General features: G+C 37.9%; 2 protein-coding genes across 5 annotated transcripts; both read left to right on the forward strand.

Moving 5' to 3' along the window:
- Positions 1-2: 2 nt before the first annotated feature.
- LOC113094159 (apolipoprotein B-100-like) lies at positions 3-10,906 on the forward strand. The gene is made up of 19 exons (XM_026259818.1): positions 3-223; positions 309-433; positions 1,277-1,362; positions 1,446-1,896; positions 2,255-2,366; positions 2,434-2,580; positions 2,656-2,867; positions 3,572-3,767; positions 3,846-4,025; positions 4,096-4,275; positions 4,352-4,519; positions 4,592-4,797; positions 4,894-5,061; positions 5,146-5,255; positions 5,350-5,550; positions 5,634-5,797; positions 5,894-5,952; positions 6,045-6,418; positions 6,496-10,906. The coding sequence occupies exons 1-19, from the start codon at positions 26-28 to the stop codon at positions 10,662-10,664; spliced, it is 7,506 nt and encodes a 2,501-aa protein (XP_026115603.1). The 5' UTR covers positions 3-25; the 3' UTR covers positions 10,665-10,906.
- Positions 10,907-11,821: 915 nt separating this feature from the next.
- Positions 11,822-25,056, forward strand: LOC113094162 (mitotic checkpoint serine/threonine-protein kinase BUB1 beta-like). Of its 4 annotated transcripts, none has more exons than XM_026259822.1 (17): positions 11,822-11,950; positions 12,156-12,211; positions 13,489-13,652; positions 14,438-14,541; positions 14,680-14,810; positions 14,908-14,939; positions 15,836-15,911; positions 16,702-16,789; positions 16,870-17,114; positions 17,581-17,642; positions 18,490-18,630; positions 19,369-19,457; positions 22,793-22,951; positions 23,033-23,168; positions 23,246-23,381; positions 24,293-24,408; positions 24,894-25,056. In XM_026259822.1, the coding sequence occupies exons 2-14, from the start codon at positions 12,171-12,173 to the stop codon at positions 23,138-23,140; spliced, it is 1,440 nt and encodes a 479-aa protein (XP_026115607.1). In that variant the 5' UTR covers positions 11,822-11,950; positions 12,156-12,170; the 3' UTR covers positions 23,141-23,168; positions 23,246-23,381; positions 24,293-24,408; positions 24,894-25,056. The 4 variants fall into 4 exon arrangements, with proteins under 4 accessions (XP_026115607.1, XP_026115609.1, XP_026115608.1 ...); XM_026259824.1 differs by having other exon boundaries at positions 18,493-18,630; XM_026259823.1 differs by having other exon boundaries at positions 16,873-17,114.
- Positions 25,057-25,764: the final 708 nt, after the last annotated feature.

Here is a 25,764-nt window from a genome sequence, read left to right on the forward strand (position 1 = left end):
TAAACTTCACTCTTGAAAGAGAAAGATGGTCACACCAACTCTTCCTCTGATATTGATGTTTCCATTCCAGCCCTCCATCTATGGCCTGTGTGAGACTGACTACGTCGTGAAAACCAGAGAAGACATCGACACTGAAGTCACCCTAAACAGAGACCTGTCCAAATGTGACAAGTTCAGGCCAAACAAGGACCACACCAGTCCCTTGGCCCTCATCACCGGCTTGGTGAATTCTTAGTTTTAGGTTTAAGTTTTGTGTAAAATCCCAGTTTGAGTGAGATTTCCAATGTTTATCTTTCTCTCTTTCAAAGCACCATTCTCTTGCTCAACTGATGTGGAGCAACCAGACCTGCAACTACAAGTTTGACAATGAGCAGCACCACATGACCTCTGGAAGTTGCACTGAAAAACATGTCCTTGTTCCTTTCTCATACAAGTTAGTAAAAAAGTGCAGAGCATGGATTTGATTCCCAGGGAATGCATGAAGTGGTAACATGTGTAACCCCTCTCACCCGGTCCTCTCTGACGCTCCGAGCGGGGCTTGAACCCGGGTCTTCCAGCATGGGAGGGCGGACACACTAACAAGGAGGCTAAATGGCTACAGCCACTAGCGTCTGTCGCTAGTGCGTCTCTTGAGATCGGGGAGTGAGGTTTACCTGCACAGCACCACTCGCTGGCCTCCGTTACACTCACCCCCCTAAACCTCAATCCCATCCGGGTCACGGCACCAATGTAACCCCTCTCACCCGGGTCCTCTCTGACGCTCCGAGCGGGGCTCGAACCCGGGTCTTCCGGCATGGGAGGCGGACGCACTAACAAGGAGGCTAAATGGCCACAGCCACTAGCGTCTGTCGCTAGTGCGTCTCTTGAGATCGGGGAGTGAGGTTTACCTGCACAGCACTACTCGCTGGCCTCCGTTACACTCACCCCCCTAAACCTCAATCCCATCCGGGTCACGGCACCAATGTAACCCCTCTCACCCGGGTCCTCTCTGACGCTCCGAGCGGGGCTCGAACCCGGGTCTTCCGGCATGGGAGGCGGACGCACTAACAAGGAGGCTAAATGGCTACAGCCACTAGTGTCTGTCGCTAGTGCGTCTCTTGAGATCGGGGAGTGAGGTTTACCTGCACAGCACTACTCGCTGGCCTCCGTTACACATGCACACCTTAAATGCAAATGCAATGCAATCTCCCAAATGCATAAACGTTAATTGCTTGATTATGTCAATGTAGTTGGATGGTAATGCACTTCTGATGTTTGTCTCTATGGCTTTGACTAGGGGAAGAAATGGAGTGACCAATACTGGTAAACAGGCCTTGAATCTTGTAGGAGTTGCTGAGTACAATGACAAAGTCTTTGAACACAGTAAGATAACGATTTTTGTTGTCAATGTTCATAACATGCTTGTAATGTCAAACCAAATGCAAAACGTGTTGTTATGCCTCCAGATGTGGCCAATATGAAACCCCTCCATCTTGACCGCAGTGTTGACATGAGCCCCATCCAGGATAAAGACGCTGCTCTTGCTGTTCTGAGGGAACTTTCGAGCCTTTCCAAGACCAACGATGGACGCAAGAGAGCCCACTTGGCCCACAAGCTTATAGCTGTGATCCGCAAGATGGAAGCTGAAACCTTGACAGCCATTGTTCCTGAGGCCCTGGAGATCTCTCGGTTTTTGACGTACCAGGTTTTGCTACAATGCGGCACCCCAGAATGCAACAGTGCTATCATGCAGATTTTCAGGACCTTTGACAGGTCGTCAGTTGAGATCGACGCTGCCGTGTACGGGATGGGAATGATACCCCAGTCCTCGCGAGTCCTTGTGAAGGAAATGTTGGCGATGGCAAAGTTCAAGCCGACCAAGCCCATATACTATGCTCTCAGCCAAGCTGTGAGAAGGTAAGGGACATGTCTCTAGATTAAGGTAAAAGTAAATCAACTTACATATGACTTAGATTTAACCAACTGGTAGTTCTGTGTAGCTCAGAAAGAAGAGGATGGTTCCAAGGTCTTGGGTTCAACTTTCCAGGGAATGCATAAACTGATAAAAAGTAAATCTTGAGTGCAATGGATAAAAGCATCTGCCAAATACATTAATGTGGTGCACCTTAATTTGCAACCATGTGAAAAGACATTTTCAGACAACTATCTGATTTTTCCCACTGACTCTCATCCATGTTTTGCATACGTGTGCGTAGTATGTAGAATTATCACTATTTGATCAAAAGAACATATTGTGTTCTCTGTGTGACCTAAGGCTCTATGAGACCGATGGAGTCACCAATGAGATCCAAGCAGTGGCTGATTATGCCCTTGAACAGATTGTTGATTGCACAGGTGACCAGGAACACGTCTTTCTTTCTCTAAGGGTATGTTCACACAAATTCATACACGCTTATTAAACTTCAGACTCTACGGCTAAGCATCATCTTCCAGGTCATTGGCAACATGGTGGTTGCATTGGGAGCTGCACGCCCTGCTTTGCATTCTGCTGTTATTAAATGCATCAACCATCCGACTGCATCCATTTCAGTTCAGCATGCTGCCATCCAGGTCTACAGACAGATTACTGTACCTGAGGAGGTGAGCTAGTAAATATGCCCACAGCTCTTGGCTATCCTAAAGTCAGTCTAAAGATAATTTCATGCCTTTTAATAGGGTCGTGAGGTGCTCATGCATGCTGTTCTAGACAGAGATGCATCCGTACAGAAGCGTGTTGCTGCCTACCTGATCTTGATGAAGAACCCTACACCTGCTGAACTGGCTCAGTTGGCAGCAGCTGTCCATGTTGAGGAAAACCATCAGGCCAAGAGCTTCATCATCTCTCATATCACCAACATCTTGAGCTCTACAGCACCAGAGACTCTGGAGTAAGTATGGAGGATGAATATGAATAACTTATCAACTTTTCAGAAGAAAATTGTTATATGGAGGGGTAAGGAGGAACTCAAGTGCAGACAGGATGTACCAAACACAGGATTTGTTAACACAAAAGGGGAAAACAAAACCCACGAAGGGGAAAACAATGACTAGGGTAGATACTAAATAACTTAACAAGACACGATAAACAAAGACTCGAAACACAAGAACACTAACTACAAATAAACAATAACAGGTCTCACAACGTCTTCTTCCAAGTGCAACACCGAGTAACAATATATCACGGGAACATGTGGGAACACGTAACACGTAACACGTAACACGTAACACGTAACACGTAACACGTAACACGTAACACGTAACACGTAACACGTAACACGTAACACGTAACACGTAACACAATGTGGAACAATCGCAATGAACCAGACAAAAGACAGAGCACACTAGGGGATCTAAATAGGATAACTAATTAAGACACAACAGGTGGCACAGATACGGCAATCACGACAAGACTAGGTTAACAAGGGGGCGGGGCAAGGGAACGAGACAACACAAGCACATGGCCCAAAGACAAGGCCATGTGCTTGTACACAAAACACGGGTCTGCCATGATCCTGCCTCAAGACTAGAGAAAAGTCAGGACATGAAGGCAGAATCATGACAAAAATGTAATCTTGTTATTTTTACTCCCTAGCCTGAGGTGGAAGGTTCGAGAGGCCTTTCAAGGTAATGAAATTTTAATGATCATGGAACCCACCAAACTCTCTCGATACTATAGACTTGGATCTTTAGAGGGAAATATGATCTTTGAATCTCCCAACGAACTGCCAAGGGAGCTTATGCTGGAGATGACCTTGAATGCTTTTGGATTTGATATGGACTTCTTTGAGGTACAGAGTCCAATGCAAGTCTGGCATTTATTTGATGTGTTAGGTATGAATGCAATGGGGTTTTATTCTTGTTTTCAGATTGGCATGGAGGGTAAGGGCTTTGAGCCTATTGTGGAGGCCCTCTTTGGTGATGATGGATTCTTCCCAGACACTGTCATGAAGACCACTTTATACGCCACCGACAATATGCCCGCCCAACTCATCGAGGTCTTGGACAACATGCTGCCAATCATGAGGAATGAAAGGAAAAAGAGACAGGTATTACATGTAGTAAATGGACATATTTCTTCATAGCAGGATTCCAATCTCCATTTTCTTTTTGCTGTAGGCTATTCAAAATATAGTCAACGAAATCCGTGATAATGTCAACAAGCTTCTTGAAAACTTGAAGGCCCAGGATAGCCCTGAAGCGATGGTGTACCTCAGGCTTCTGGGTGCTGAACTTGGCTATCTCAATGCAAAAGATGGCAAGATGATTCATGATCTCCTTAAGATGATCCCCACTGATGTGAGTATAGCTTTTCCAACCATATTTATGAATGCAATTACTTACACAGTCAATGTGACTTATATTTTTAAAACAGTTTGCTAAAAGACTGCTTTCAAGTGTGGACAATGAGCTTTTCCTTCACTACATCTTCATGGATAATGAGTTCTTTCTGCCCACCGGCGCTGGCTTTCCATTGAGAGTTGCTCTGTCTGGTACCTTTACACCTGGAATCAAAGGAGGATTGAGCTTTAGTCCAGGCATGGTGAGTCCAACGCAATATTTATCTTTCATTTCTGCTATTATACAAAAATTAATTAACATGACTACACCACAGAAGGAATTTGCATTGACGCTGTCTACTGGCATTGAGTTTGTGACTGAGATTGGGACTCACTTCCCAGACTACATTCTCTCCGGTCTGGAGATGCACACTAACATCTATCATGAGAGTGGCCTTAGAGCAAAGCTCTCTTTGACCAACAACCAGCTCAAGCTTTCCATTCCAGTTCCTCGAGAGCCAACTGAGTTAATCAGTGTGACGTAAGAAATCTTGACTTGAAATGGAGAAAAGAAAACTGGCATTAAAACAATTCAAATAGGTATTTTAAATACATTTTTATTGTTCTTCATATATAGCAGTTCTCTGGTGTCAGTTGTTGGTGCCATGATTTTGCCCATTAATGCCACTGGCGAGTATTTTAATGCGGAAGTATGTGCTCCTGTTTTCCCTGGATGGAAGCACTGTACAGTCCTTAAGTATCCTGTTGATGCCGTCCCTTTTCTTCCACTCAATAGTGATATGAGGTAATAAAAATCATCTTTATACTGATATTTAAATCAAATTATTCCTAGGACAGTATTTTTCATCCCCCCTGCATCTGTGTTTAGATTTAGTGTTACACTCTACCCATCGGTAGAGGTCACCGAGTATACTGCCACCATCAGCTACACCCATGAAGATGATTCAGACAAAGTCACTTTGAGAATAAAGGCTGAAGGTACAACACAGACTACTAATTATTTGCTTGAACACCTGGAAAAAGAAAATCTGCCTTTAAGATAACTGTCTTTTTGTCATTTGATTACTATCAGGAACACCCTTTGAGGCCACAAATACAGTAATGTTAAAAAGAAAGCAACACACTGTTTCATCAGAGTTGCTCATTGCCCCTCTTCAGCTTTATTCTAAAGTTTCTGCAAAACTAAAGCACGATGAGAAGTTGACATTGGAACTTAAGAGTGACCTAAAACTCCCTGAGACGACTTCTGTTCAAACACTCATCCTGAAATTGGGTATGTATTGGGCATTTGTATGTGTAATTATTTAATACACGATTTTGAGCAAATCAAATGATCAAATATCTCTTTAATCTCAGAGAACGAGAAGATTGAGGCTGAATTAAAGTCTCATGTCAATTCTGAGATTCAAAGAATCATTCCCAACATCAACGCTACTGAAACCATCGTCGATAGCTTTATTGATGGCCAGATTGCCCAGAGTGAAAAACAATTCCGTGATATCCTGGCAAAGTCAGCTGCGGTAAGTTAATGAACTCCATTTTTTTTTCAGCACCTTTTGACAAAGGAAATGTTTTTAATTAAATAAACTGACATTGTTGATATTCCAATTGTGCAGTATTTGGGCGTTCCTGCTTTGCCTGTTTTCGCTATTCCTGAAAGACTGTTCCTGAATGTGTGAGTTAACGTCTCTAATATGGTGAACCTTCTGCACGCAATACGAAACGGTTAAACTGTAGTTAAAATGTACATTACATGTTTTTAAACAGAGAGATGTCTGCTCATTATCTCTTTGGCCATCCTTACTATACCATCACTCTTCCCTTGCCCTTGGGTGGAAAATCCACTAGAGATCTAAACTTTCCGACGTCTATCTCCACCCCAAATCTGATTATACCTCATCTTGATCTGGAAATTGAAGCTACTAGCATTATTCTTCCAGAGGTCTCCATTCCTATGAGTGTGTTGCTGTCTGTGCCGACTCTTAACATGACAGAAATGTCCGGAAAACTAAGCAGCAACTTCTACAACTTAGAAACAGCCTTGTCTGTTGCCAGAGATCCTTCTGCAGACCTACATTATTCTGCTAAGTTTGAAGTTACAGGAACAAGTCCTGTTGACCTCCTATCCCTAAAGGTTGAAGGTAAAAAAAAAAAAGTATTTTATGCACTTGATTTGAATGATTGCATTTTGATTGATTCATTTTCATTTATTGCACAGGATCTGCTCTTGTTGAGCCCACATCTGCCAATTCTCTAATGAAAAAAGTAAAAACAGTGGTTCGCCACAAGATTTTTGAAGCCACCATCACAGCTGAGGAGGAAGTAAAACTTGCTGAAAAACTCAGTGTGAAATCCAAAAGCAAGCTTGACGTAATTAGCCATTTTGGAGTACAGATTTCAGTTGAGCATAGTGGAGCTTTTGAAGTTGATAATGAGGAGATCTCTGGAGATGGAAACCTGGAAGGATCCTTCGAGGCTGGTTCAGTCAATGGTTCTGGAGTCCTTACCCAGTCAGTCTCTCTACTCCCATCCAGACAAGAAGCAAAGATTGATTCTTCATTGAAAGTAGACTCAACTCTTCTTCAAGCTCGAAACTCCTTTGCTTTAGCTTTTGCCAATGGAGGACTGGTAATTCAATCCAACACTACAGCATCTGATGACCATCTAACAAACACTGCTAATATCACCTTCAAGGAATTTCAGCTTGCTCTAAATTCTCAAACAAAAACACAAGCTTTTGGCCTGAAGATCCAAAACATGGTTGAGACCAGAGCTGGTGCTGAAGCAGTCAGTGCTAAGATTGAAACCTCTACTGACATCTCTGAAGAACGTATCCATTCCCTGATTGCAGGAGTATTTGATATCAATGGTCTAGCTATTCACAGTGATGCCTCTGCTAAACTTATGGGACACACAGCTGCACACAAAGCCAATCTGAACCTCAATATGGACGGCCTGACCACCAGTGGCACAACCTCACTCCAAAGCGCATTTACTATGGAGGAGCTCAAACAGACCTTTGAGATCAACTATAAAGATCTAAATGTCACTGCTAGGTGCAAAACAATTGGAAATATCATGGGAACACGCATTATCCAAAATACTGACATAGAGATGGCTGGACTTTCCGGCAGGATCAAGAATCATCTACGTTTCGACTCCATTGTGCTACGTGTGGAAACCAATACTTATGGTACAACTATTCCATTCAGTTTTAAATTTGATGGCTATGCTAATGGTGATAATGACATATACTTGTATGGACATGTTAATTGTGACTTTAATGCAAAAGTCCTCCTGGAAGTAGAACCACAATCATTTGCTCATACTCATGAATTCACAATCTCAACGCTCCTTGACATAGACAGTGTCAACATCAAATCACGTTTTGAGAGCCAGTCTGACACTCTGCTGATCCCATCTGAACAAAAGACTAAAGTGACAGTTAAGGCTGGAGTGAACAACCATGCCATCAATCAGGAAATCAACGGTTACAATACCCCAGCACGTTTTGGCCTGGAAGGGTCTGGAACTGTGCAAACCAATGTGTTAAACACCGCCAATACTGCTTACCAGGACTTCAGAGTCTCTGGCTCGCTAAAGTATGACAAAAGCAATGACAGACATTTAATTAGCTTGCCTTTCATTGATGGTTTGCTTCTAGTTCCTGACAACATCAGAATAACACTTGCAAGCATGGGAGAAACCCTGAGGAATTACATCAACAGAGAAGGGATTGCTTCCAAAATTGAAATCTTATCCCAGCATGTTAGTGACTTTGTGTCTAATTCAAACTTTGAGAGCAGAGCTGTGCAGCTGAAACATACCTTGATAACTCTATTCCAGGACTTTGCATTAAAGCTGGAAAATCTGGTGGACTCTCGGATTGATGCACTTGTGAAGCTAGTGAGAGATTTAGGCAACCGTTTCAGTGAGGCATTGGAATTAACTGAAAATGTAGTACCAAAGCACATTAGTTCTTCGATAGTTTCCATCACCGAGAAGGTTAAAATATTTCTTAGCTCGATCACCACCCGAAGTTACACAAAGCTGAATGAGATCTTCCATCCTGCCGTTGCTCTTCAGATTCCTCCAGTTTCAACAGCTCTTCTAATGCCATCTTTTGGAAAGCTATATGGTGAGGTCACATTCAGCAGCCCTGTATACAACGTCAGAACCTCTGCAGAGTTCAAGAACGCCTCAGAGAGACACCCTCTGTTCACAGCTTTTGTTCACTCTAAAGGCACCTCCCAGACACATGACATATTGAATTACAATCTAGATTCCACTGCACAGATATCTATGCTTGAGATGAGTCCTGTTACAGTGTCTGAAACTCTCAAGTTAACACACGTTTATTTGACTTTAGACCAACAGGCTTTATCAACATTGAATGGCTCTTCTTTTAACAACGCTAGTTCTTCATCTTTCTCTCTTGAGACTTTATACAAACACCAGGTGAAAATCCCCTCACAGTCTTTGTCTGGTGAAGTAACCCTGGTTCAGAACGCTATAGCTTTCCAGGATGGAGCTGAAATCACCCTGACAGTAAAAAATTCAGGATCTAGCAAATTTACTCTTGAAGACTTCTCTGAAGAAGGCACCCTTAAGAGTGACCTGCATTTTAACATGGGCCTTAGCACGGCCAAGCTGACTTTCACAGGCCGCACTGACAGCGCACATTTGCAGATGAAAATGAAGGTGAACGCTGATGCTGTTGCCCTAAGCCACATTGAATTTAATGCTCGTGTTGAATCAGAGTCGCCATTTATCGAGAACAGTTTGCTGGTTGCTTCAGGAAAGGCTTGCTTCAGTGATTTGAGTATAGAAATCAAAGCAGCCCATGACACTGAGCTTGTTGGACCTGTCAGCGGTGTCCTCTCTAACACTGCTAACATCATGACTCGTCCTTGCACGGTTGATATTCACTTTCAGAACAAGGGTAATGCCAAGATCAAACTCTATGAGTCTTTGTTAACAACTGTTGATCTCCAGAATGACTACACTTTTATTTTCAACCCTGACCTACAAGAATTTAGCACTGTGGCAGTTGCCTCTTTCGACCATTTCAACTACAGCCATAAGTTCACAGCCAACAATAACGAAGCAGAGATGGGTCTTTACACTGTTGGGAACAGTGTGGCCAGCTTTGAGTTCTTAAATGCTGCAGAAATGTTTGTGCCAACCATTTTCAAGATTCCAGCTGTCAAAAAGCTGAAACTGAATCATGACCAACCCATTGAGCTAAATGCCGAATTCATCTACCAGAAGAGTGGGTTTGCTTTTTTACTGGGCAACATGGTCTCTAAGGTGTCTTTAAAGTCATCTATTGTCAACATTAGTGCAAATACAGGTATTTATCCAAATGATTGCTTGATGCATGTTAGTGCCACAACTGATTCTGTGTTTCAGGAATTGAATTCGAAGCTTGATGGATCCACTAGCCTGACCGCAAAAAGTGGACTGAAACTGGCTTCTTCTTTGTCTATGGAGAATGCTCACATTGAGAGCAATCATAACAGCATTGTGACTCTGGAAGACAACTTTGAGGCTGTGTTATCTGTGGACACTGTTGCTAAGATTCACACAACAGGCTTCACTGTTAATGCCGCGCATCAACTTTCCGCTGACACCAAGGTCCATCCAAAGGCAGAATCAAACTTGACAATCAAGTACACCTTCAATCAGTCAGACTCAGAGGCGGCTGGACACGGAGATGCTAAGAATACCTTGAAGCTGGATGCAACTCTTTCCTATTTCACCTTTGAGTCTGTAAGCCAAATCACCTCCAATTCTACATCTCCTGATGGTGTCACAATGAATGGAACATTGGATAATGAAGCTAACATCTCTGTGAAGGGTGATGGTCTGAAATCCAGTCTGAAGACCACTGGAAATGGATGCATTGGCTTTACATATTCCAAGCTGTGTTTTAACATTGATGACCAGCTGACCGTGGAGGGAGAACTTGACCGGATGTATTCTTTGCTAGAAATTAATTCAAACTATACATTAATTGCTGGCAGAGATTATGACCTTGCAATAAATCACACTGCTCATGGTAAAACTGATCTTGTTCCCCTGAGCACCATCATGGCTGCCGTAGACATATTCCTGACTCAGCCAAGTTATACTGATTTCAATGTAAGATATAAAGACATTATTTTTTCATCAGACAGGTTTGCTTTCAAAATAGATTCTTTCTCTCGTTGGTACAATTCAAGTGCAGTGATATCAGTAGAGCATTTTAATGATTTACCTGGTTTACCTAATTTACCTGATTTACCTGATTTGGTTGTGTATGAGTGCTCTTACAATCTCACTTCTCCATCTATGCTTTTAGAGTATCAGGGTGGCTTGCATATAATTCCTGTTTACCACAATTAGTTATTGTTAAAAACAAGAAAATGTATTGAACTACATTGGTCTTTATTTACTGTATGCTTGCTTCCCTTAGACCACATAATCACAGACAAGTAGAGCCAATACATTTAAAAGTCATTCTCAAGCACAAGGATGGAAGCATATTAGTCATTCTTATGCTGAGGATGAAGATATAAAGCCATGAAATATTGCTTGTCCCAATCAACAGTAAGGAAACAATCCATTACTGAAGAAAAAAAAACCTACTACATTAAATTAAAATTTTAAAAAATGTTTTGCTTTTGTGCTGTTTATTGTCAACACACACACACACACACACACACACACACACACACACACACACACACACACACACACACACATAGTTTTAGTCCAATGCGATAACTTTAACTTGCTCTGGAAATCCTTTCCCGCCGTGTCTGAAGGACCAGAACACAACGTACGTGACGGTAAATTCGGGTAACATTAACGATAACGATCCAAATAAACGATCCAGATAAGTGTGAACAGATAACCTGCAATATTATGATCGTTTTATATTGTATAATAAAAATTATTAAACGTTTTCTTGTTCAAAAACTAAATTTTCCTCACCTATATGAGAACAGAGCATCAGTATACCACTTCCAACGGTTTTTGCAACGGTTATATATTTAAATATTTATGACGTAATACAAAATCAGTCTATGAAATGAATGCTAAAAGCTATGACAACAATAATAATGTATACATATACTGATATCATCAAGTACATTTAACCTTTAACCGCTCAAGAAACGTTTAGCATAAAAGTTGTTATGGAAACAGTGATTTATTGATTTTACTCTCACAACAAACCAATAGGAGGCAGTATATATATATATATATATAAATATATATATATATATATATATATATATATATATATATATATATATATACACACACACACACACACACACACACACACACACACACACAAAGCTTGCTTTAAAAAAAAATCTACAAAAATAGTTGCCTTTATGCGTTTACATTTTTATAAAACACGGTCATTGTTTATAAATAATATATGAGATGAAAAATCTGGAATATGAGATCCAAGACACAGTTATATACACACAAAGAAAAAAAATCCAAAAAGGTACATAATGAGACGTGCTGAGGAACGTCATTTCATACGTCACAGTCACGTGGTAACATTTGAAATTAAACCTCGAATCGCACTACAACAGTAGCTGTCATTAACAGTATATTGGAAATATTATTCAAGCAAACTGCGACGAAACAGGAATACTGTATGCCTTTCGGAGGTATAGTCATGACTTTTACAACTTATAAGTGTAAAACAGGCGCCACTATAATGTTTTGACACTTTGAACATGATTAGCTAGTACGTTAGCTATTACGTTAGCTGTTATTGAATATTAACATAAGTTACTCGCGTTATTTTCTAATGTTTGCAGTATAAAAAAGCTTCCAAGCAAACAACCATGCTGTATTCATTCAATATCACAGGTAACATCGCTCAGGATGTCTTTAGAGTTTGAAAAACTGTCCACCCACAATTGGAGGTAAGGAATGAATGCTAAAGCTAATGAATATCCTGATGTTTCCACTGTTGTAACTTAAATGTATTTCCAAGAGTCAACTTACAATAACTCTACATTTGTATAATTCAAACTAATCTAAAACAAACATGAAGTTAAAGAATAAGTGTATCGTAAATCTAACTGTTTTTGTCCATGTATACCAATTTGAGACCCCCTATTTGGACATATTACAAAAATATTACAAATAGTAACATTATATTGTTCATGAATCATTTTTTCCATAAATGTCACTACTTGTTTTAGAACATTAAGAGAACATTTAAAAGTAGCATTCCCATAAAGAGAGAGTTCGCTCAAAAATGAAAATTCTGTCATTAGTTGACGGTAGCCATTGACTTCCATAGTATTTTTTTCCACACTATGGATGTCAATGGCTACCGTCAGCTCTGTGGTTACCAGTATCCTTCATTATATTATAACCTTTTGTGTCCAACTGAAAAAAAAAAACGGATTGGAATAACTTTGAGGATGAGTAAATGAGTACACAATTAAAATTTGGGGGGAACTATCACTTTAAAGTTTACATACCCCGGAAAGAAAATATTTTTTTATATAAATTTAAGCATTTTCAACTTTTAAAGAACGTTCAGAAATAAAGTTTTCGTAACTAAACTGCGTTTAACGGTCATCAGTATCGTAAATACTGAAGTTTTTCATATTTTTAATTTATTTATTTATTTATTTTTATATCCATGGGACATATTTTTGTTAGCTGGGATAAAACAAGTACTGACCAAACAGACTCGGCTATTGGCTTGCAATGGCCAAATATCATTCCTGTCACGATAACAACTTTTTGTTGTGCGATTATAGTAAGGTTTCACAGAATAAAACAGACCAAATAAAGTGTAATTAATTGTATTAATATAAACCGTATTCTTCCACTAAACAATGTAGCGCCTAAGAAACAGCTGTGATTCCAACAAAGTGGTTGCCGAGCAACACACAGAAGTAAACAAAGGTGGATGTTACTTTGTAGCGTTATTTACAACAGCTTTGAATGCGGCTCAGCCAATCAGAATCAAGGACCGGAACTCTCCATATTTAGATCATTGAAATTAAGTCTCAAAATATTAGATTAGTAGGTGAAAGTGGGATGCAAAAAAAAGAAAAAGTTTTTATGTAAATATAATCAGAAATTGAGGTCATGTACATATATAGATATATCTGTTTGTGACAGTTTGTGTTGAACTCTAACCTCATGTTTTGTAATCATGACATTTTGGCTTCCACCGAAGCGCTCCAGGCGTCCCGTCCCAGAGGAGCCGGGTTCAGGAGGAGCATGAGTCTCAGCAGGAAGGTCGTGTTCAGATCATGTACTCTAAAGAACAGGTGTATCAGGAAGACGCAGAGTTCAGCTTGGAAGAGCTCCGAGCGCAGCGCTACTACAAGTCTTTGAGCGGTGCGTCCAGATTTACATGAGAATAAAAAAAATCAAATCTTGTTTTCTTGAAAAATGTATCAGAATTATGTGAGTTTAATCTTTAAATAAGAAGAAATGAACAGCAACAGCAACAAAAATAAAATAAGTTTATTCAAAGGGAAAACTAGATTACTTTTCTGACCCCATTGACAGATATTTTGTCTATTTTAAGTAAAAAAAAAGTTATAATATTAACTTCAACTTGCATTTCTCAATTTCATTTAAAATGTAAACTGATGTACTAAAATAAATATAACTAAATAAAAACTACACAACTACATAATTACATGTAAAAAAAACAACAACAAAATGAGTAAAACTAATTAAAGTATCTCTCTCTCTCTCTCTCTCTCTCTCTCTCTCTCTCTCTCTATATATATATATATATATATATATATATATAATATTTCAGAATATTAAGATATTTTAAGAAAACTAATAGTATCCCAATGATGCTAAAATAAAAATAAGTCATTTATTTATTTATAATTAAATTTTTATTTTTCAAATTTTACACAGTCATTTTTGTCGTGTTTTTTTGCCTTTTTATTAGTTATCTTTTAAAATGTATTTTACATTTTTATTACAGCTTTAATTGTTTCAGTACATCAAGCTAAACTAAATGAAAATGAGTGATGTTTTGGTAGCTGAAACCAAGTGTAAATTATTAATGTTAATTTGTTTTTTATGATTGTAGATTTAGTTAATTATAATAATCCTGGATTAGATCGTGTAGCCATTGTAATGGGTTTTCATGTCAACAGATAAAGCCTCACACCTGAAGAAGCTAAAGCAGGATCTGCAGTGTCAGATTGAGGATAAAAAGAGACTCATTCAGCAGAGAAACATCACCGCAGAGAAACCGCAGGTACTTTACCTGTTATACTCCGTATCTGAAGCTTTGATTCAGAGATTTCTTTGGAGAGACATGAGTGTAATGAGTGTAAATGTAATGACCGGCATCAGGTTCTGGTCTCAACAGTGTGATTTATATCGGTTTGTGTAGGAGCTTGTTCATGAGGAGGGCAGTTCTTCCTTCCAGAGATCTGCAGGATCCTGTGAATCTGATGCTGCTGTGGTCAAATCAGCTCCGTTCACCGTATGCAGCGAGCAGGAGGAAGACCGAGCGGTTAGCAGGTCAGTTCTTCATTAGTCAGCACTTTTCTTGGATTAGATACTTTAAAATGTTTTATTGGTCTAGCTACATGTGTTTTTCTCTCCTTGTGTCATTCAGCTCGGTGAGGCGAGAGGACGACATGAATCACAGTGAGCTGATGTTTATCCCTTCATTTACATCTGTACTATGCATTTATTAGCCATTTATTTGATTAGTGAAAAGAAGAGATGAAGGAGATGTATCCGATATGCCGCCGATATTTTTTCCGATACCGATATATTATAATAACAAGTTTTTCCTGTGCAGAAATTGTAAACAAATTATTTTTTTATTTGGTTCGTTTTTAACAAAAACTAATTTGTTTGAATTAAATAAACAATAATTAAGTTATTTTATAAAGCGAGTGTATTGAAAGCTGTGAAAATAATCATATATCGACTTTAAATCAGTCACTTTTTTTTTTTTGACTGATGCAGTGGTAACCTTAACATTTTATTTAAAGATTTAACGTTTTCCAAATGGTCTAAAGAACAGTTAATCATAATCTGTTTACAAATATATATATTTTGCACCGTAAATAACTCTGTGTGTATCAAATTTAATTTACAAGCATCATGTTTGTGATTTTTAGTCATGTAAGCTATACCTTCTGACCTTTAAATCAAAACATACTCGTGAGTTTGACATAAGTTTGTTTTTCCCCTCATTTACATCTGTACTATTCATTTATTAGCCATTTATTTGATTAGTATAAAGTAGGGATGAACGATATATATCCGATATGCCGATACCGATATATTTTCTTTTGTTTGGAGACAACACCAAGTTTTTCCTGTGCAGAAATTCTAAACAATTTTTTTTTTTAATTTTGGTTTGTTTTTAACAAAAACTAATTTGTTAGAATGAAATAAACAATTAAGACATTTTATAAAGAGTGTATTGAAACGCCTTGAAGGTTGAAAACACCTTTTAAAGATTTATCATTTGTTATAATAGTTTTGCCATGGTTTTTCTGGTGATGCATGTGATTGTTTGTGTGTTTCAGGAGGAAGCGACGCTAAACTGCAGAAAGCAGCTAAACCTTTCACTGTTTTTGATGAGAATACACTGACGAATAAAACGTAACTCACTCCATTGCTTTTCTTCTGTTAGTTTTGCTTGTTCTTTCATTTTCTTTTTTTCCTTTCCTTTTATTATTTTTTTCATTTTCTTTTCTTTCGCCCATTTCATTATCTTTTTTCGTTTGTTCTCTATTTTATTCATTCTTGTGTTATCTTTCTTTCATTCTTTTCATTCTCTTTCTTTCATTTGTTTGTTCGTTTTGTTCTGTTTTCTGGCTTCTGTTCATTTTCTTTCTTTCAATCTTTCTGTTTTTCTTTCTTTGTTTCTGTTTGTTTGTTTCTTTCCCTGCCTCTTTTTGTTCTTTCTCTTCTGCTTATTCTTTCTTTTTCTTTTTCATAGTTTTTTCTTTCAATCATTCTTTTTAAATTATTTTAATTCCTTTCATTCTTTTTTCATTTTCTTTTCTTTCACTAGTTTTTTCTTTTGTTTGTTTTCTATTTTATTCTCGTTCTTTCTTTTTCATTCTTTTTGTTTGTTTTTTTGCTTTCATTTGTTTGTTCATTCTTTCTTATTCTGTCCATTTCCTTTCTTTCATTCTTTGTTTCAATTTTTTTCTCTCTGTCTCTTTTTTACTTTCTCTTTTGCTCATACTTTCTTTTTTCATTATTTTTTCTTTCTCTTAATTTTCTTTCCTTTTAGTTTTTTTTCTTTTCTTTCTTTCCTTTTGTTCTCTGTTATTATCTTTCTTTTTCTTTTCTTTCATGTTTGTTCTCTTTCCTTCTTTCCTTCCTCTCTTTCTCTCGGTCATGTTTGAGTTTAATGTGTTTAATTTCTGGTTGTCACTTGCAGCTCGTCGTCAGCGAACCGTATTTCTCTGAAGCTGCCCAGTTTGAGTCTGAAAGCGCCGAAGTCAAAAGCAGAGTCCATCCCTGACAAAGTGAGATCAGAGCTGGTCCAGTTTTGTGCTGAATGTGTCAGATTGTCTGATCGGGCAGTGATCATGCGTTCGTCTGTCAGCAGGACGCCTCCATCTCTCGCTCAGAGGAAGTCATCATCAAAGGTCACTGGAATAAGACTCTGTGCCGGAGTCCAGACGACACGTGTGAGTTCTCCCGCGCCGCTCAGCTGGCGTCCACTCCGTTCGGAGGAGTCCAGAGACCGGAAGCGTCCGAGTCCAGACTGACGGAGAACCTGAGCCGAACGGATCCAGACTCCACTGAAGAACCGAGTCCTTGTGCGAGCGCTGAGGAGAACAAGCTCAGGTGCTCGGCTTCATGTACTACCCGCAAACCTTCATTCTGTCATGTTATTCCATTTGTTTTATTATTTACACATTTATTTCAGTTAATTAATGAAATTTAGTTGCTGCTTATGTATTTTTCTTTACTTTTAGTTTTTGATATGCTTGCATCCAAAGTGACTCTGAACACACTTTTGTCTGAAAATGTAATTTTTTTTCTCTGCTTTGTCTCTTTTTGCATCGTTTTTCTATTATGCACTCGACAGAAGGCATTGATTGTTGCATGTCTTTTTCAGCAACTTGTGCATGACATTTATTTCCAAATGATTGCATCTTGCTTTTTTTTTTATATATATATGCAAAAACAAAAATGAAGCCTCACATTTTTTATAAACTCAGAAGATAATGAAGCTCAGAAGATGCTGTTTTACACATTCCCATCACTTCATGCATGCTCTGTGCTTGTGCTCCTGTGTGTTTCGTCACAGTCCAGTCTTGGAGATCAGTCAGGAGTGGAAGCAGGGGAAGGAGCCTGAGACACCGGAGGAAGGTGAGAGAGAGAGAGAGAGAGAGAGAGAGAGAGAGCTCAGGCCCCGCGCTGTAGTCTTTGTCCACTCGGTGGGCGCTGGTGTCAGACATTTGTTGTGTGTGCTGGTCAGTTTTGAGGTTTCATACACGTCTTCACACTAGTGGAAGCACAGCATGCTGAATAGACTTTTAGTTGTTTATTTTATTGCACTTTATCTGTTTGTGTCTGTAGATTTCATTCGCAATACATGTCTTTAACAAAAGAAATTCCACTTACACTAAACTTACTGTTTTATTCCTATTTATATATCTGTTTTTTTTTTGTTTTTTTGATTGTCTTATAATTTAATTTAATTAATGCAAATTCATGCATTCATTCTGTGTGTGTGTGTGTGTGCGTCTCTCTCTCTCTCTCTCTCTGTGTGTGTGTGTGTGTCTCTCTCTCTCTCTCTCTCTCTCTGTGTGTGTGTGTGTGTCTCTCTCTCTCTCTCTCTCTCTGTGTGTGTGTGTGCGTCTCTCTCTCTCTCTCTCTCTCTGTGTGTGTGTGTGTGTCTCTCTCTCTCTCTCTCTCTCTCTGTGTGTGTGTGTGTGTCTCTCTCTCTCTCTCTCTCTCTGTGTGTGTGTGTGTGTCTCTCTCTCTCTCTCTCTGTGTGTGTGTGTGTGTCTCTCTCTCTCTCTCTCTCTCTCTGTGTGTGTGTGTGTGTGTGCGTCTCTCTCTCTCTCTGTGTGTGTGTGTGTGTCTCTCTCTCTCTCTCTCTCTCTCTCTCTCTGTGTGTGTGTGTGTCTCTCTCTCTCTCTTCCTCTCTCTCTGTGTGTGTGTGTGTGTCTCTCTCTCTCTCTCTCTCTCTCTGTGTGTGTGTGTGTGTCAGCAGTCACTGTATCGGAGGACGTGTGTGGTCTAAGCGTCAGATCCCGTTTGTTTCATCAGTCAGACGTGACGTGTTCCTCCAGTCTCCAGCGCAGAAGCGGTCGTGTGCCGGACACCAGCGGAGACGATCACCTGTGTCTCGGTACAACCACAAAACTCCTCCATCATCATCATCACAGTCCTGCTTTCACAGGAACTTGTCGTCTAAGTCTCCTTTTTCTGCTGCGGCACAATCCCACGACACACACGAAGAACTAATAATTATTAATGCATCATCAGAGTTAGCTTTGTGTATGATCAGACACTCACACTTTACTGAAAATCATGCTCAAACGAGTTAACGATGTTTCTGACGAGTGAATTATCAAAATGAAAGAACAAAAGCAGAGACAGAAAATTTATCATTTTCATCCTTTTACAAGTTATAAAGTTTCTTGTAGATATATGGGCACTCAGTTTAATACACAGATGTATATTTGTAGAAACAGACAACAATACACTGTAGGAGTCACAATTATACATTTCTCTTTTATATCAAAAATCATGAGGATATTAAGTAAAGATCATGTTCCATAAAGATATTTAGTAAGTTTCCTACCATAAATATATCAAAACGTAATGTTTGATTAGTAATATGCATTGCTAAGAACTTCATCTGAACAACTTTAAAGATGATTTTCTCAATATTTCGATGTTTTTGCTCCCTCAGATTCCAGATTTTCTAATAGTTGTATCTCAGACAGATATTGTCCTCCTCACACACCACACATCACTGAGAGATCATTTATTCAGCTTCAGATGATGCACACATCTTCTAGCAGCGCAGTGCGAGGGAAGCGCAGCTCTAAAGATGTTTAATGCTGTGTTCTTCACTCTTCAGACGGTGAGGTGTTGGTTTACTGCGGTAAGATGGAGACGCTGAAGGACTTCACCCTGTACTGCTCGGACTCCTCTGCTGTCTTCCTGAAGGTGTCACTTTAAGGGCCCTAGATAGTGCTCCTCTTTTACAGTCTAATCTAGTCTAACAGTGTGTGTTCATCAGGTGTGCTGCTTGAACTCTAATCCTTCAGTGTTTGGAAGTACATTACTGTAAAATGTAACCCTAATAATAATTTAGTATTATAGATTTACCACTATCATTTTAGTATTATTTATACACTTTTGTAATATTTATCAATATTTTGAATTTTTCAGTGCAACTTTAACTTTTATTGGCGTTGTAGTAATTTTAGTACTTAAGTTAACATTTATTTAAAAAAAAAAATTATTTATTTTAACATTTATTTTACATTTTCATTTTCAATTACCCCAAAAATGAATGTGTTTGTTTTTGTTTGTTTGTTTTACATAACAATATTGATAATTACAATTTACTTTGTATTTATACGCTATATATTTTCTCATATTCTTTTTTTCTCTTTCTTTTTTACTTATTTATGATTTACTATAATAAAAAATGTACTCTTATTGTACGTTTATTTACTTTAGTTTGATATATTTTATTTTACTTTTGTATTCATGCTTCATTTATTTATTTTAATTTTTCTTATGTACTGTCATAATGCTCTATTTATTTAAATTATCTACATAAACTTCCATTTATTTTCCTAAATTTTTTCTGTTCTATAAGTGTTTTACTCTCATTTTTCTTACCCTTTATGTGGATTTTTATTTGTTTTTTTTATATATATATATATATATATATATATATATATACACACCTTATTTTTATTTGTTTTTTATATATATATATATATATATATATATATATATATATATATATATATATATATATATACACACACCTTATTTTTATTTGTTTTTTTTATATATATATATATATATATATATACACACCTTATTTTTATTTGTTTTTTTTATATATATATATATATATACACACCTTATTTTTATTTTTATTTTTTATATATATATATATATATATATATATATATATATATATATATTAGGGGTGTAACGATACGCGTATTCGTATTGAACCGTTCGGTACGACGCTTTCGGTTCGGTACGCGGTACGCATTATGTATACCGAACGGTTCGTTGGAGTAATTCATTATATTAAAAAAAAAAAAAAAAAAAAAGAGAAATATAATGATATGCGTTCAACAAGGTAGCCCAATAACCCAAACAACGTAACAGGCAACGCCCCTGACACTCCCGAAGAAGAAAAAACACCATCTTATATGTTTATGTTAGGCTACTCAGCAGGCGCTCGCTCACTCAGTACGCGCTGAAGGCTCGTTGCAAAATAGCCAATGCGTTTAACAGACCAGAAATAGGAGATCCTCCAATAACCAACAGGTCTGGTGTTTGGGTGCACTTTTTGATTCCCTTTAAGCTATAATGGTGATGGCAAGAGAGTGGTGGATAAAAAACAACGGTATGTCGCATCTGCAACATGACAGGGTACACCAGCGGGATTACAAAAAAAAAAAAAAAAAAACACCAGCGGGAATACTTGAAACATGTCAACTCATTTACGCCGACATCACCTTAGTGTGTCAGTATCTGGGAAAAGACGAAAAAAATGAGAAACAAGCACGCAACAAACTATCCCTGCAGCATTTAGACACCGGTATTATAGCTTACAGGGAATCCAAAGTGCACCCACACCAGACCTGTTGGTTATTTTAGGATCTTATATTTCTGGTCTGTTAAATGCATTAGACATTTTGCAACGAGCCTTCAGCGCGTGCTGAGTGAGCGAGCGCCTTACTGTGCGTTCACACCGCCGGCGTCTAGAGCGTCAAAAATCGCTCTTGCCGCTCTGCTCACGACGCTGCAGAAAGATTCGTGAGCGCTCAGACGCTCTGACGTAGATCGAATGCTTATTTTGTATTTAAAGCGGCCGCAAAGCAAACAGCTTGTTGATCTCGTGCAGACTAACCACAAGGAGGGTAAAGTTATAAGTTAACCTCATTAAATATTGTTGTGGACTAAATATTAAGATCCTTTACTTAAAATGAACAATCTCAGACACCTTGGTCCACGTATCACTTTTAATCTATTTTTTATGTCCCTGTACGTAAGGGACACATCATAGATTATTGCAAACGCGAAACAGCAATAATCAACCTGTCCTCCATTGTGATTGGGAACTAATGTGATCAGAGCTGCGTTCTCTGGAATCCTCTCAAGCGGTGGACTTCTACGTTCCGAGTGGTTGCTGCCCAACCGCGTCATAGATCATTACCATAAAGTTGCCCTGATTTCAACTCTCCTCGACGCTCTCAACGGCCAAGTCGCGCCGCGCCACTCCTCGCCGCTGCTCGACGCCGGCTCACATTGAAAATGAATGACTTCCGGCCACTTTGACGCTCTCGACGCTGGCGGTGTGAACGCACAGTTAGGGCCGTTCACATATCGCGCCTAAAAACGCGTGGAAAACGCTAAGCGCGTCTTTCTCCTCCTTTCCAAAGCGCTCGGGCAGAAGCGATCATGAGGCGTCTGTCTTTGCTAAGCAACAATGACGTGCTCTCTCCATGAGACGCGGAAATTTCAGCGAAGGATAAATGGATTTGCAGCTCTAAAAATCGCTTGCAGTAGCTCTGCTACTAAATTTATTTCAAAATTGCAATCCATATACAACTATGATCAGCTGTTCCTTCATCTTGGCTGAGCTCTCAACGTTGTTACGGGAAAGGATGAAGCTGATTGGTTAGTTCTTGTCACATGACCCGCGGTGCGCTTGCGGCATTCTGAAAAGTTGAGATGTTTTTACATTTTGCTGTATCTAAAACGTATCGAACCGAACCGTGACATCAGTGTATCGTATCGAACCGAACCGTGAATTTTGTGAACCGTTACACCCCTAATATATATATATATATATATACACACCTTATTTTTATTTGTTTTTTTTATATATATATATATATATATATATATATATATATATATATATATATATATATATATATATATATATATATATATATATACACACCTTATTTTCCAGACTATAAGTCACACTTTTTCATAGTTTGGCTGGTCCTGCAACTTATAGTCAGGTGCAACTTATTTATCAAAATTAATTTGACATGAACCAATAGAAAACATTACCGTCTCCAGCCGCCAGAGGGCGCTCTATGCTGCTCAGTTCTCCTGTAGTCTACACTGAACACATAGAGCGCCCTCTAGCGGCTGGAGACGGTAATGTGAACTCTTGGTTCTTGCCAATAAATGCGACTTATAGTCTGAAAAATATGGTGTGTGTGTGTATACATATATATGTTTTTTTTCCTGATTGATTAATCTCTGTATGTGTTGTGTATGATGTGCAGGTGGATCGGTCCGGAGTGCCGTGGGATTTCTTCATCAGCTCTCAGCTCCGGTCTCGATGGTGTGGTGATGAAGCGGACGCTGATGTCCAGATCTGCTGTCATGTGTTTGAGGACGGCTGCTTGACTCTCTGGAGGATTCCTCACGGAGACACGCTTCAGGTTCGTCTCGCTCAGACTCTCCTGATCCTCTGCATGTGTGTGTCCTCACAGACTCGTCTGTCTTCATCTCTCCTCGTGTAGGATCTCCTGACCGAGCCCAGAGCTGGAGCAGATGTTTCTCTGCTGGTCGTTCTGCTGCTGGAGCTTGTGAAACGCTTTCATTGCTGTCGAGTGGTTCACGAGGCCTGAAGCCAGACTCGCTCTACTTTTACCTGAGGTAGGTGAATAAAGCACATGCACACGCAGGAATGTGCTGCTGGTTTTAACCTGATCTTCCTGTGTTTGTGTCTGCAGCGGCATCACAGCACTAGATTTCTCAAACTCGGTGGATCTGCAGCTCCAGACTGACGTCACAACAGCACGAGATCTTCCTTCGGCTCAGAAATACATCCAGCAGGGTCTCCTGTCGCCTTCTGCGTCGCCCTATCAGGTGCATGCATCCCCCGTTTCTTCCCTCACATAATGATCATTAAATGCAGTGTCTACTTTTAAGGTTTCTAATGTTTTTGGAGAACAAAATGTTTGGATTTGGTTGCAATAATGTCATTTAATGTAACACAACATTTATGTAAAAAGTCTAACAACCTGCATATTCTGATGTGTGCATATTGAAATGTATAAAAGAATAAGAGAGCATGTTAAATTTTATTGTGTTTTAAATGAGGAGAAAAGTCTAGGATTGTGGCAAAAAAAAAAAAATCATGAAAAATTACAACTAATTAGTATTTGAAGTGAAAGTAATTAATTTTTTTGTCATAGATTTTTGTTGTAAATATGTAAGACTGTATTAACTAATGTTAACAAGCACACATTTTGATTTTAATAATTAGTAAATGTTGAAATTAACATGAACTAAGATAATATAATTATTAACTATGTAATTTTATCTCTAAATATTTTGTTTTTATTACTGTATTTATGTAATTTTATTTGTTTGATTTGTATTTATTACAGTTTCTATATATTTGTATTACACTTAAATATTTATATTTTTTATTTATTCATATTTGTATACATTTATATGATTTGTTTGTGTATTTATTTTAATTTTAAAATTTATATTTGTTTTTATTTATGCCGTTTAATTTTTTTATCTCATTTTTGTTTTGTTTTCTTTTATTTTCATTCATTTTATTTGTATCTATTTTCATTTAATTTTTAAATGATTATTTTTATATTCAGTCTCAGTGTTTCATGCTGAATGTTCAGTTTAATTGAAATGTGTTGTGAACCCTGCCTCACGGTGGATTTAAAATGCAGTAGAGAGTAATCTTAAGAAAATCATTAAATGCAAGGAAAGTCATGTGATTGTTGCGCTTCATATCTGTGTTTTTGCGTCAGCTGGATCTGATCGGTGTTGCAGAAGTCGTGCACATGCTGCTGTTCAATCGCCCGATGAACGTGAAGCAGGAAAACTCGGCCTGGAGTTTAGATGAAGGATCTGGATCTGAGCACAGGTACAAACAGCATCTGATATCATTATACAGAAAAACTGATGCAAGAAAACACAGAATTATATCTATTTTTCAAAGGTTTGACAAATAACATTTTCATGAGAATAAACCACTTTTTGTGTGATAATTGTACCTTTTTTATTATTATTTTTTAAGTATGTGCAGACCTTTTATAATATTTGTTGCTGTCTTTAGCTTATGCAAATTGTCACATTTTTGTAAATTTAATAATGTGGATTTTAGCACAAATGCATTTGATTTCTCTTGAAAATACTTTAAAAAAAATATTTTTTTTTTATTAAATGGGTGTATTTCTATTTATTTCTTTTGTAGTAGTTTTAAAATGAAAACAACAGTAATAGATATTATAAATATATCTTTTGCATCTCAAAATATCAGGTGATTTTGGGGGTGAGATGTGTCATTGTTGTGAGTTTATCATGTATGCAGGTGAAGTATTTGATCTAGTGATGGTCTTGTTTTTCCAGCGTTCCCGTCGAGTCTTTATGGAAAGACTTCTTCCACATGATTTTGAATCCAGGACTAAAGTCTTCAGAGCTGGTTTTGTCTGAGCTCATCAGTATTGTGAGGAACAGCTTATGAAGATATTGTGATGTGTAAAATAATAACAGCAGCAGTGCATATGAATGGTTGGATATAAAATTAATGTTTTACATTGCTTTTTGTACACATTTAATAAACAATTCTTGCAATGTAATCTTGGTTGTTTTTTAAAATAATAATAGAAATGAAGAAAATCTCAATTTAATCTCATTAAAGTTACAGTCATCTAATAGATGATAGTTATTAATGACTAATGAGAGGATGTTGCGTGTAATAAAGTGTGACACTATACAATAACAACAGTTTTTGATTAAAAAAAGCTGCTTAATGCATAAATAAAATAGTAAACATGATTTAAAATACATTTCCTTCTATTAAGAAAATAGTCAAATATTATTTACAAAATAACTTAAACTTAATTCAAATAAACATAATAAAACCTTCCACTAGATGGTGTCATGAAACCTAAGTTGTTGTTATTCCACTTATTTTTATTTACTTATTATAAATTATTTGACCTCTTTGAATCCCCATTATTTATTTAATGTTGCTCTGGAAACCTGAAAATCTAAATACTAATCATCCTAATTCAACACATTCAGCTATTTGACAATTAATTGCAAGAATCACCCTTAAAGCAGTAATTATTAATAATTATTTATTATTTATTATTAAATTAATTCACACTCTCTTTTCATGATTGCACTTCACAACAACAGCTTGTTAATTTACATGAATTAAATCTAAAAATAGCAGTGAGCATCATGTGCTATAAAATACAACAGTAACAATAAA

The sequence above is a fragment of the Carassius auratus genome, unplaced genomic scaffold (assembly GCF_003368295.1).
Source record: "Carassius auratus strain Wakin unplaced genomic scaffold, ASM336829v1 scaf_tig00215265, whole genome shotgun sequence".
Taxonomy (NCBI): domain Eukaryota; kingdom Metazoa; phylum Chordata; class Actinopteri; order Cypriniformes; family Cyprinidae; genus Carassius; species Carassius auratus.

Coding starts and splice junctions, on each gene's coding strand:
- LOC113094159 (XM_026259818.1), top strand. CDS start 26: ATGGTCACACCAACTCTTCCTCTGATATTGATGTTTCCATTCCAGCCC. Junction 434..1,276: donor CTTGTTCCTTTCTCATACAA/GTTAGTAAAAAA, acceptor GGCTTTGACTAG/GGGAAGAAATGGAGTGACCA. Junction 5,551..5,633: donor AACACTCATCCTGAAATTGG/GTATGTATTGGG, acceptor CTTTAATCTCAG/AGAACGAGAAGATTGAGGCT.
- LOC113094162 (XM_026259822.1), top strand. CDS start 12,171: ATGTCTTTAGAGTTTGAAAAACTGTCCACCCACAATTGGAG. Junction 12,212..13,488: donor CTGTCCACCCACAATTGGAG/GTAAGGAATGAA, acceptor CTTCCACCGAAG/CGCTCCAGGCGTCCCGTCCC. Junction 14,940..15,835: donor AGAGGACGACATGAATCACA/GTGAGCTGATGT, acceptor TGTGTGTTTCAG/GAGGAAGCGACGCTAAACTG.